The following is a 12,710-nucleotide window of genomic DNA, read 5'->3' on the forward strand; positions in this document are numbered from 1 at the left end:
ACCATGCAGACAGCTTACATTTTCATGCGATGTTAATTTTATTTTAGGTAAATGAGATATAATGCCCTTGGCACAGTGCTTGACATTCAGTAGCCCGTCAATAAATAGTAGCTCCTGTTGTTATTGTAAAATGAGACGTAGACAGTGTCTAGAAGCCATTTAATTGAAGACATAACTTCTAGTCTAGCAAAATTCTATACTACTATTTACTGACACACACTTGAAGTCAGTTTCAAGGAAGAAAAGTCTTCCCCTCTATATTAGAAGGCTTGGTTTTAAGTGAGTTTGCACAGATACTGAGACTGTGGTGAGAAGAGCTGTGTACATCATATGAGGTAAGATGACACCAGTTTTACTTTACGAACAGCAATCTTTCAGTAAATTATGTGAACAGAAACAGAGATTTGAAGTCCAAGAAATTACTCTATCTCTTCCCAAGAGTCAACATCCACCTACTTTCAAATTATAGCCTAAGATGAATTTTAATTCCGTAAAACCCAGATAGCACTGTAGGGAGAAGACGCCAGTCTCATGGCCCCTTTGGTATCACAGCAGCGTGGCCTGTGCTCTTCTCCTGGGAGGCAGAAGAACTCTGGATTTTATTCCTAGTTCTTCTACTGATTCACGAGCTTGAAGAAATCATATAAGCATTCCCCTTGGGCGAACACCCTGCAGTGAAGTAGGGAAGGAGGGAGTGCATTCGGGGGGAAGAAAAAGAGGGCCTCTGTAAATACTGTTATTAACAACCAAGGGTATCACATCTGATTGAAAATGACTTACACAAACAGGAATTGGCAGCACGTGTGGTATACTTAAAAACAAGTTTTAAAAAACCTGAGCCAAAATATTTTTTAATCCCATGTAACTAGGGCTCTTTTAGCCTGCTTTTAGTTTAAAATTAGTGTCACTCCCAACTTAGAATACTAGCAGGTTACCTTGGTGATAGCCGTGTTAAACACAAGTGTTTATAATGTCCCAGGCAACTAATATAAATACAGATATGTTCTCGCCTAATGGGACAAGCAAGCCACACAACAAATAACAACGGAGGGCAGACCTGGAACTATGTTTTGATGAATATCTTATATATATTTCTATACAAGCATAATATGTATAATATACATAATATATATTTTTAAAATAAGAGCCTGTAAAGGAATTATAAAAATATGTATACTATTTCATAGGGAGGAACTTTGTGTCACGAGAACTAGAAAAATGTCCTCTGGGTTCCATTACAGCTTTGTCTAAATATTTCAGCTCCCTTGTCATTACTGATTGTTTCCATTTTAACAAATAAACATGTTTCCCCCCCCCACCCCAATCACTTCAGCAGTGTTCAGAATCCACCCACTGACTTACATTCCCAGCCTACACAGATGTTAAGGGTTTCTTTTTTTCTCCATAAGCGTTGTCCAAATCCTAGGCTGAGGGGAATGTTCGATTTAATGGAGGGAGAAAGTACATTTGTTTGAATCTAGAACACAGCTCTCTGTCCCTGGCTTGAGGGAGCTTGCTGGGTTACAGTGTTTCTGTGGCCCCATGCAAGGCTTCTGCTGCTCATTTTGCTTAATTGTCATTAGACAACCAATCAGAAAGAGAAAAACTAGGTTGCTGCTGGATGCCATCCTTGGTGGGTCCTGGCTTTCACAAGCTAATTTGCAAGAACCTTCCACCCTCATGTGCTCACTCGATCAGTTAGCAAGGTATGCCATGTACATCAGTTGTGTTGAGTTAAAATAGCGAGATTTCTTGGTAATTCCATTTCTCAAACTGTGTGCTTCTTTCTACCTGAGAAATGTTGCCAGTGGGTCCATGAGAGAGAATCATATACTTTAAAACCACCAGCATTCAGTGACAATTTGCACCCACTTTCTTCCAGCTTCTTATCACCACTAATTGTCCTCTACTGGCTGTCAGCCTGTGGAAACTCGGTGGGTGTTCAGTTAAATTGTCTTGGCTCCAAATTTGGATTCAAATGAAGAAATCCAAGTAACCTTCACGCTTGGCCTCTCCGTTCACTCAAACGTCCTATTCCCCAATGCCTAATCAAGGAGATGCCACAGTGTGTCAGCACGTGACTGATGCCCAGATGGTGGGAATGCAGGTGTTTGTGTGGGTGATACAGCCTCTCCCTGTCTGACTGTCAGAGGCGGCCAAGCAGTTCAGAGCACAGCCCTTGTTTGAATGGCAGTGGAACACACCCAAGCCTGCGCCTGGGGTCTGCTCAGGCCACACCCTTGCCCTTCCAGGGAGCCCTGCAAATAGGACCTTTGAGTCTGTGAGGCAGCTCTGGTGGGGTTACGGACGGAGGCTGCAGTGTCAGCCCTAAGTTTGAATTCCCTTGCTTTCCTTGGCTTATGCTTTCTTCTTAATCTTAAAAAGGAATTTTCTGTCTGGAGCAAACTTGTGGGGGAAAGAGAACATTTGTACAGAAAGAGATGTTCTTGGCAAACGCGTGCTATGTTTCCTTCACATTACTGAAGACTAGAGCGTTGTAATTAGAATGCAGCATTTTTGTTTGCCTGTTTTTCTTATGGCTCAGTTTCCCCTTCTGTTTGTTTTTATAATGAGGTGCAGTCTTAGGCCCAAGTCTGCCACGAAACCGATTAAGGAATAATAGTTGGCACATGCGTGCACATACACACATGCAGCAACTTTTTATGTGGAGATGCCTTTATACTCTATGACCAAGTCTTTCTAATTTACATGTCACATACTGAGAGTGTAAGACATTGAAATGATGATATACAGATATTCACAACATGGGGAATTGAATATTGTCTCCTGAGTTACTCTCTCCTCATATCCTAAAGCCCATGACACTTGGCTTCTTACAAATATAATTTCTCTTCACCTTGAAAATGTGTGGTGAAATTGCACATATTTTCTTGAATTAGAAATTTATATTAGCACATTATTAATAATTTAAAAAGGAGGGAGTATCTCCTTTTATTTTTAATTTTTTGTTGTTGTTGTTAATCCTCATGTAAGGGTATTCTTTCCGTTGCTTCCTAGAGAGTGGAAGGGAGAGAGGAAGTGGGAGGGAAAGAGAGACACACACATTGATTGGCTGCCTCCTGCACACGCCCCCACTAGGCCAGGGATCTAGCCTGCAACCCAGGTACGCTCCCTTGACTGGGAATTGAACCCGAGAACCTTTGATGTGCAGGCCGATACTCCAACCACTGAGCAACACCAGCCAGGGCGGCTCTCGTTTTAAAGGAAATTGTCATTTTTTTAATTGCAACACTAAATATGGAAGGTAAAAATAATTCATATGAAAATAAAGGTAACTTTGGTTATTAGAAAACTGGAAAAAAAAGATTACAGAATTATTAGATTGACAGGCTATGATAATCTTTGAAAATTATACTTAGTAGGAAAGATTAGTGAAGACTTCTATGAGTCTGTTAAACTCACCAAGATTTTGAAAACTCCCTAAAGCAGGACTTAGAATAAAATCCTGGGTATCTAAAGAAATCAGCCCAACTAGGCAGCTGTGGCCTAAGGAAAAGAGCACTAATCAGTGGACAGGGAAAGTGAGTTACTGGTGGTCCTGGCTCTGCCCCTCACTGGCTGTGAGGCCTTCAAAGGTCCCCATGCTTTTGGGGACCTCTGTATCTTCTTCTTGGAAACTGAGGATAAGGAAAGTAGAATTCTAAATTCTTTTCACTTAGAAAATCTCTTGATTTTGCAACATTTGGGGGTTATAGTACTTAGGCAATTGAAGCTCATTATTTCTACCTAATTCAGAGATCATGACAAATAAAGGAGGGAAATTAAGAGGACTCTTCAAGAATTGCTGGCTTGCATCATTAACTCTGAGGGGAGTGATTATCTGAGGAAGAGAGACATGTCCATGGCTCTGATTGGGGGCCCTTTAGGTCAGGCTTACTTTCTTGAATTCCTGTGCCTACTTAGCACTGTTATACCTGAGCAGGCCTGGAATGTGCCCGGCTCAATTATCCAGTTGGTTAAAGCTCCCAATCACATGTCTAAAGCTGCCTGGTATGTGCCTCCCTTTGACCTGCTAATAACTCAATAGGTTCATGTGGCTGCCAAGGTTACATTAAAGTCACCTATAGAATACGTTGTAATTGTAAGAACTTTCTTCCAGGTGTGTTTTCACCTTATGATTATTAGTGACACTGCAAAATAACTTGGTATGGAAATGTTATTATTTTATTTTGCGTTTCTTCTAGAAGTTTTGAAGAAGCTGAAGAGCCTAGGACCATGTCAGAGTTTCAGATGAAATATTTGGCAAACAGTGGGGGGTTTGCAAACACTTTCAAATCATTTAATTGGGCTTCTTAAGTAAACAAAAGGGTACACATAAGTTTCTTGCCCAGTTTCCTATTTATGCCACTATTCAAGCGATCACTGAAAATTCTTACAACATTTTGTAGGCCAAAATTGTCCTTCTTGACCCAAGTTTTGTGTTAGGCACTGGTTTCTCTATAGAGTCATCCATACCTATGAGCTCTTGTTCTTAACTAATAAAAAAAGTTGATTACGGTTAAGATGCCTGACTTTCCTTATCTAATGGATTAATTTTAGGAAATAAGATTATGGCACCAATTCCAATTCTGATCATTAACAAGGTGTCTTATAATGCAGTGAAATTTGGACACTAGCTTCAGGTAGATAGTGTCAGAGTCCACAAGTTAAGGGCTCAGTACTACAAGACTGTCCCAATTCAAGTGCCAATCACAAGTCTAGGTTTGTTACCTGTGCTTCTGACAGATTGGCTGCAAATCCTGTAAATCAGAGGTTCCCACACCTCTTCCTTGGATTTGATTAGTTTTCCAGAGAAGCTCACAGAACTCCGGAAGCCACATGAACAGTTTATTCTCTAGATTACCAGTTTGTTATACAGAGGATGTAATTCGGGAACAACCAGATGGAAGAGGTGCATAGGGCAAGACATGGGGAAGGGATGTGGAACTCTATGCTCTTGCTGAATCTCCATGTGTTCACGAATCCTGTTCTTTTGGAATTTTATGGAGGCTTCTTTACATAGGCATGAGTGGCCTTGGATTGATTCACCCTCCAACCCCTCTCCCCATACCTTGTCCTAAATCAGGGGAGTGGGACTGAAAGTTCTAAGCCTCTAATCAGAGGGATGGTTCTCCTTCCAACCAGCCCTCCTGCTTACAGTTGCCTCATTAACATAATAAAAGACACCTTCCTCACTCTCATCACTTAGGAAATTCCAAGATTTTAGGAGCTCTGTGTCAGCAATGGAGACAAAGACCAACTGTATAAACCTTATTTTAAATTAAAACTTCACAGAAAAAAAAAACCATTTATATTCTTTATAATAACACTTTCATATTAGAGAATCTATCTTGGCTATATTTGGAAAGGAAAATTTGGAGAACGGAGAACTTTCAAGAATTGGGAGTCTTAGTAATGTGACCCTAATCTGGTACTCCTTTTACAGAGACATCTCCATTGGATTGATTTGAGTTTTACATGAACCAAGCAAAAAGACTTGGGTCTCCAACGGGCTAGAACTCTAAGAAGCTAGAGAAAAGAAGGTTCACACACTTCCTTAAGGAACATTCTCTGCAAATGATTAAATTAGCAATACCTAAAGTAAAACTGTTATAAAAATAAAGCATAATTAAATAATAGTATTTTACATTTAAGAATAAAATATATTCAATATATAGAATATGAATATAGAAAATATAGAATATGAATATAGAAAATATATTGAATATATAGAATATTTCCAATATGCTAGCACATTGCATTCCTTTGTCTGTATGACTGACTTAATAAAAATATTGGATATAGAAACGCCTGACCATGAGTGTTAATACCATAGAACATGAGGCAACTCACTTTTTAAGGTCAACTGGGAAATGTTTCCTTTGGTTTTGCAGTGACTAGACACTTACATAGGATAATGGAAAATAATTGAGAGTCAATAATAGCAAGTAGCGTCATGTTGTTTTTTTATAAATTGAGATTTAAAGCTGTTCAATCTATGTAGAGTATTTAGGTGGATGTTAAACCAATATATATTTTACTGTGGGAAGTGTGAAAGTAAGTTCACTTTTGATGTTACTAAGTTGCTATCGCTACAACTTAAAGGGCCAAAAAAGGCATCTGTGCTAAACTTTTTTTTAAGCCGCTGCTGCTTTTTTGCAGACATCAATGAATGTGAAATCGGAGCACACAATTGCGACAGACACGCCGTATGTACCAACACAGCAGGAAGCTTCAAATGCAGCTGCAGCCCCGGATGGATCGGAGATGGCATTAAGTGCACTGGTGCGTTGGAAAATAACAGGCATTTTCCCATGAACTGCAGAGATTATATGAATTCTGTAAAGAAAAATCTAATGTGTGCATTATTGATGTTCAATGACACACTTTCTGTTCATAATGGTATGTTCTGTTTCCTTCAGATCTGGATGAATGTTCCAATGGAACCCACATGTGCAGCCAGCATGCAGACTGCAAGAATACCATGGGCTCCTACCGCTGCCTCTGTAAGGAGGGGTACACAGGCGATGGCTTCACTTGCACAGGTAGGTTTGTGATGGAAACAACTGTATAAATAGCAGTCAGAGAAGTAAGGTCTTTCAGACCATCAATTCTTTTCTGAAGGCTGTGTCAGTTATGGACATCTTCAACATAAAAGATTAGTTCTTTGAAACTGGATCCTTGTAGAATGGAAATTTGGAGCTAGGTCAGTTAGGAAAACCTCAGAAGCTCATTATATATGTATATAGTTATTAGTGCTCTATATATCTCATTGTATCTAATGATGTCATTAATTTAAAAGAAGTCACACTTCCTTTTATAAACCTTAGTTTTTATATTTTTGTGCCCATTTCTCACTGTTGACTTGTTTTTCATGCCGTACTTGAGAGTGAGCTTGCGGTAGGAAGCTAGGTTCTGGATCATGTTGGCAGTATATGTTTTTCTCCCACAGGCCGTCATCATTATCACCCCACATTGGTATAAGCAAGAATTTCACAACTGCTTTGTACGGAATTTATTCACTTCCAGTTTTACAATATATCAATGACATTTTTCTTCAGTTATAATTAATAGTCATGGAATTAACATGAATTGCTACATTTTTTTCAATATAGATGATTAGAAATGTGATTGTGTGAATATAGTGGTGGGCAAAAGTAGGTTAATAATAATAAATAATATAAGAATAAATAAATAAATAATAGTAGAAGAGTAAACTGTTTCGAGTACTCACAATTGTAAACCTATGTTGGCCCACCCTGTATGATACATATACTTCCATGAACACGTAAAAACAGTAATACTTTTTATGTCAGGGCTTTGGTATTAAATAAGATACTGAGATCCATTTCTCATTGACCATTATGTAGCATAGCTGCTCACATGACTGGAAGTGTTAATTTATCCTGAGCACTTTGCTCATAAGAAATCATTCAAACAAAAAAGAGGCAAGGACCCAGTAAGTGACCTACCTGAGTTTTTTGTAACTCTCTGCAAGTTGTATCATACTTGAAAATTGTTTTTGCCTAACCCAGTGAAGTTTTGTCAGCATAAACCTCTCATTACTTCTTTAGAAAATATGTAGTGCTTCATGTATTAGGCACGTATGATTCTTGTGTTTGATATTTAATGCCCATGATTATTTTTAAAATTTTTAAAAATATATTTTTATTGATTTCAGAGAGGAAGGGAGAGGGAGGGAGAGTTAGAAACATCAATAATGAGAGAGAATCATTGATCAGCTGCCTCTTGCACTCCCCCTTCTTGGGATCAAGCCTGCAACCCAGGCATGTGCCCTTGACTGGAATCGAACCCAGGACCCTTCAGTCCGCAGGCCGATGCTCTATCCACTGAGCAAAACTGGCTAGGGCTTTAATTTAATCTTTTTTATTGTTAAAAGTGTTACAAATAGTAGTACATATGTCTCCTTCCCCACCCCCACCCCCATTGATGCCCATGATTATTAACAAAACTCAGTAAGATTAAGCAGATGGGAAGTTTTGGTGTCCTCTATCGTTGTTGTTCTAGCTCCTTTGCTTCCCCTCTGAGCTGAACCTGAAACTTGAAAAATAGGCACAAACCATGCTATGTTATTTCCTGCCATGGATGTGTCTTCATGCAGATGATTCTGCTGGAAAAAGCCTTGGTTGGAATGATTTGTTTAACTTACTCATTTTACATCATTAGTGATGATTTAGCATCTGAACACGATGTTCACTGAATATTCAATATCAGCATTCAAAAAGTGAGCTTAAATGTGTCAAGGACAAAGTGTGACCAAACACCACTACACTCAGGAAGCTGACAATTATAAAAATTGTTGGACCTGAGGAGTGGGAAAACTAATGGAGAAAGAGTAACTTGTGTTTCTTTCTGGCTGTAGATCTGGACGAGTGCTCTGAGAACCTGAACTTGTGCGGCAATGGCCAGTGCCTGAACGCCCCGGGAGGATACCGCTGTGAATGCGACATGGGCTTTGTGCCCAGTGCTGACGGGAAAGCCTGCGAAGGTAACTGCCGGGGAGGCTGCTGGGGCCCTTGCAGGCCTGACGAGATTAGGTTATTTACACATTCCTGATTTTATTTGTTAGCTGAAATGTGTTTCGGCTTCAGCCTCATCAGCTCAGTTTGTGGAGGGATTAGGTCTCCAGCCAGATCATTTTTCTTCGTGCAGAGAAAAATTGTCTCTGGCCATAAGCTGCATATCCAAAACCTTGGCCAGATAGTCTGCAAGACTACACTTGTGGTCATGAGTGAGAAGAGATCACCACGTGTGTTTAACTCAATGCAGTCTATTTGTCCCCATTGCTGGGGAAAAGAACTCAAAGTGCTGGTCCCCTGGTCATAGGCTATTGAAGGATTCTCTTTAGATATAGAAACACAGTTTTGAGTCTCTGCTATGGTTTGGTTTCTGGAAATAGAATCTTTAAAGTAACAGCGAGCAGATAGTCTTTTCCGCGTAGAATAATGTCTTGGGTACATATGTCTCACATGGCCTCTAAATGTCTTTCGCTAATCCGTCCAGGAGGAGACCCTTTGGGATAATGCCATAGGTCATGCTATGTCTCAGCACAAGGCTCTGTCTTTCTGATAAGTGTTGGTCAGACAGGAAGAGCCGTGGGAGCCTGTTGGCTAAGGGTGGACCCCACTAGGAGACGTGGGATTCTTCTCTTTGCCTACACATGTGAAATTTAAGCACATTGTCCCTCATTGAGAAGAATTAGTCGCTACAGTGAACTAAAAAGATTTCAAGAGAAATAAACAGATGATAACGATTGACAATAGAAATGTAAACAAGACCCTGACTAATGTTCTTAACTAATAGTTGTTGCTTGTTAATAGGACATTAACTCAAAATCAATCTTTAGCTATGACATGTATACTAATTCCCTCATATAGTTCTATAAATACTTTGTTATGGAACCATTGGGTATTCTTTATACAGTTTATATTAATATGCAAAGTTTGATATAAAATTCCTCTGAGTCAAGAAACTAGATTATGCTTTTGGTCATGTGCCTAATGCCTTGTTTAGTTTTGTTATTCCACGCATCCAAGGAAAACAGGTACTGTGCCACCTCTGGTAACATAAATAGTTGCATTCAAAGTTTTGCTTCTCTTAATGCTACAAGGGGAGGTTTTGTTTGTTTGTTTGTTCTTAATATAAATCATCCCTAGCAGAGTGGTCATGGCTATTTAAAACCAGTCTCACGGCTGAAAATGTGCCCGTGTGTCAATTACACAAGCAGAATGTTAATGTGAGGCCGGGACAGAGGCCTAGAAGAAGCGTCTGCAGTTTTCAGACCTCCGTCAACAATAGCAAACACACGACATAGGGAAACAGAGGGTTAGAAAACTGATCATCAAAGTGACCACAAAGCCTTTGTGATTCTCAAAATTTTAACCTACAATGAAAACTGTAAATGGATAGATTAAAAATAATAATAATTTAGGCTAATGTGGTCTTTTTGGCTCTTTACAAAAGTGATGTGGGCCTGTGTGAAACACCACAAATGAGATAATATATGTCAAATGCTTAGCCCACTACTTGGCATGTAATAGAGGCTGAGAAAAAGTAATTTTTCACCTACAAGACTTCCCTATTCATAGCAAGTCATCTAAAAGTCAACAGAAGTGCCTAGATTTATGTCTGATAGTCCTGATTTTCCTAATAACATTAGTTGATGAATTATAGTAGGCAGTTTCTTTAGTAAAAAATAATTTTTTTTTACCTCTTTCCAAGATATTGATGAGTGCTCCCTTCCAAACATCTGTGTTTTTGGAACTTGTCACAATCTTCCTGGCCTGTTCCGTTGTGAGTGTGAGATTGGCTATGAACTGGACAGAAGTGGTGGGAACTGCACAGGTAAGGTGTCCATTGGCATCAAAATTTGCTTTCAGGGGTGCCTGGGGACTTGGCTGTTGGGGCCCTGCTGGGATTCCACAAGGATATTCAGAGTCACAAACAAAAAGCTGGGATAAAGCATTAGGGATCACATTTTCTGAGACCTGGAACTGATTGTACATGAGGATCCAGTGGAGAGAGTTGAAGGCAGCTGAAGGAGCAGAGTTTGTAACCTCAGAATCAAGCTGTAGCTACAGAGACTGTGCCAGGGGTGCTCCGGCTATGAGGCTTCCCAGCCATTCCTTTTCTCCTTGGGTGCAGTTTCAGAGTTTCCTTCCGAAGGCCACGGGATTGGATTGTCTCCTTGTCTTCTCCAAAGCGATACTCACTCCTTCTCGGCCCTGGCCTGCCAGTGGTCACCAGAGAATGCGGTACTCAGCCACCCATTTGTAGTGTGTCGATCATCTTCATGTAAAGCAAAGGACTCTCTGGGAACACATGAAAAACATGAGAAAAGCTATGGGCATGCCCATAGACTGTTACTCTGTTCACTTGGGCACTGAGTTAAGACTTTGAAAGCCATTTTCACTTCTCCATCCTAGTCTGCCCTTTGTTCAAGGATACTGATGAAATAGTCCCATTCTGTATGGGCTCAGGATGTCAGGAAGAAAGAGATTTTCCCAGAAACCCTCACAAGTCATGACTCAGTGGCTCTCCAGATTATGACCATAAACTGCATCTCCACCCTCGGCTTGTCCCCAGATTGCTCTGCACTAGGATCACATTCTTCTCTTGATTTTCCTAAAGACAGTTATGACACCGAGCTGGGCTTCTAGCATAACACAGGAAGTTGCCTCTCCACATGCCATAGCCTCTCCTCAGTGCCCCAAATCGCCATCAGCATCATTCTATCCAACCTCATTTCTGTGAGTCTGCCCTGTCCCTCCAAGTTCCCATGAGATTTGAGCAAAATCATTTTCTGCTACAGGTTCCAGGTCCAAGGGGGAGGTCCCCAGGAGAAGGTACCATCCTCATTCTTCAGCCTCTCCTCTCTGATTCCCTGTTTATCTGATCTTGAGTATTTTGTGAGTGTTCAACACAAACTAGAGGATTACACAGAGCTGGAATTTGCCAAAACCCATGTCCTAAGTTACTGAAATTTTGTACATATTTTTAGACTAGAATCTGAAAGGGAAATCCTCAAACCAGCATCAGTGACAGGAGAGAGACTCTTAGCGGGTGGCCTTGTGGAAACCCGCTGAGCCTCGTGCATGTGTGTGCTCACACTGGGCTGCACCAAGGCAAGCACAGCCAAATGGTGAAGCAGCAGAAGTGCCTGCTCCTGAGGGTTCCCTGGGACATCGGGCTCTAATTTGATGAAATAACAAGCCACACATATTACATACATTTTCTTAAAACCTGTGTCTGAATTTCTGATTGACCGAGGTCACAGTCGTGTTTTGCTTTCAGTTACCTTGACTGGAATATTTTTCCGAGTTCCAAAGTCATATTTCCTCCTGATGACAAATTTGAATGCTAAATGTGTTCCAGAGGAAAAAAGACCAAAGACTATGACATATTTCCTTCCTGAGGGGTTGTATTTCACAAGTAGAAGACTGTATTTCTAGGTGTAATTATAACGAGTAATTCTTAGAAAATTCTCTTTGGGAGGCCTAGATTTGGGAGCTACTATTTTATGGTGATGTCTTCCCCACATGGGCTCTTGTGACAATTCTGCCCCTTGCTGTTTGGTTTTAGATGTTAATGAATGTCTGGATCCAACGACGTGTATCAGTGGGAACTGTATCAACACTCCAGGCAGCTATACCTGTGATTGTCCACCTGATTTTGAGCTGAATCCGACTCGAGTTGGCTGTGTTGGTAAGATCTTAAAAACTTTTCAGAGAAGCAGACTGTTTATTATTTTTAAAGCAGCATCGAACATTCCATTCTCAATTTTTTTTAAATTAATAATATGAAAATGTAAACATTCCCTAAATTTGTTTTATACTTTTGGATTCCTTTTCTGTAGGTATATTCCCAATTTAGTTTCTTCATAAAAATAAATTTTGTGTTTTTAAATAGTTTCTGAAACAGTTTCTTAAATGGATTTAAATGTTCAGCCCCCATGTAGAAAGAATCTGCCTGACACTTTTTTGTTTGTATATGGTAAATAGATACCCGCTCTGGAAATTGCTATTTGGATGTTCGACCTCGAGGAGACAATGGAGATACTGCCTGTAGCAATGAAATTGGAGTTGGTGTTTCCAAAGCTTCCTGCTGCTGTTCTCTGGGAAAAGCCTGGGGTACTCCTTGTGAGCTGTGCCCTGCTGTGAACACCTGTAAGTGAACATCCACTTATGTAT

The 12,710-nt window shown here is 40.1% G+C and overlaps 1 protein-coding gene across 1 annotated transcript in view; it reads left to right on the plus strand.

The window, feature by feature from the left end:
• FBN1 (fibrillin 1) overlaps positions 1 to 12,710 on the plus strand; it is a 233,037-nt gene that overhangs the window by 165,284 nt on the left and 55,043 nt on the right. The window contains exons 32-37 of the mRNA XM_028147684.2: positions 6,163 to 6,285; positions 6,423 to 6,545; positions 8,384 to 8,509; positions 10,243 to 10,365; positions 12,103 to 12,225; positions 12,522 to 12,686. Of these exons, the coding sequence (XP_028003485.1) occupies positions 6,163 to 6,285; positions 6,423 to 6,545; positions 8,384 to 8,509; positions 10,243 to 10,365; positions 12,103 to 12,225; positions 12,522 to 12,686 (783 nt within the window). The remainder of the gene's footprint in view (positions 1 to 6,162; positions 6,286 to 6,422; positions 6,546 to 8,383; positions 8,510 to 10,242; positions 10,366 to 12,102; positions 12,226 to 12,521; positions 12,687 to 12,710) is intronic.

Source organism: Eptesicus fuscus, chromosome 5, assembly GCF_027574615.1.
Source record: "Eptesicus fuscus isolate TK198812 chromosome 5, DD_ASM_mEF_20220401, whole genome shotgun sequence".
NCBI classification, from domain to species: domain Eukaryota; kingdom Metazoa; phylum Chordata; class Mammalia; order Chiroptera; family Vespertilionidae; genus Eptesicus; species Eptesicus fuscus.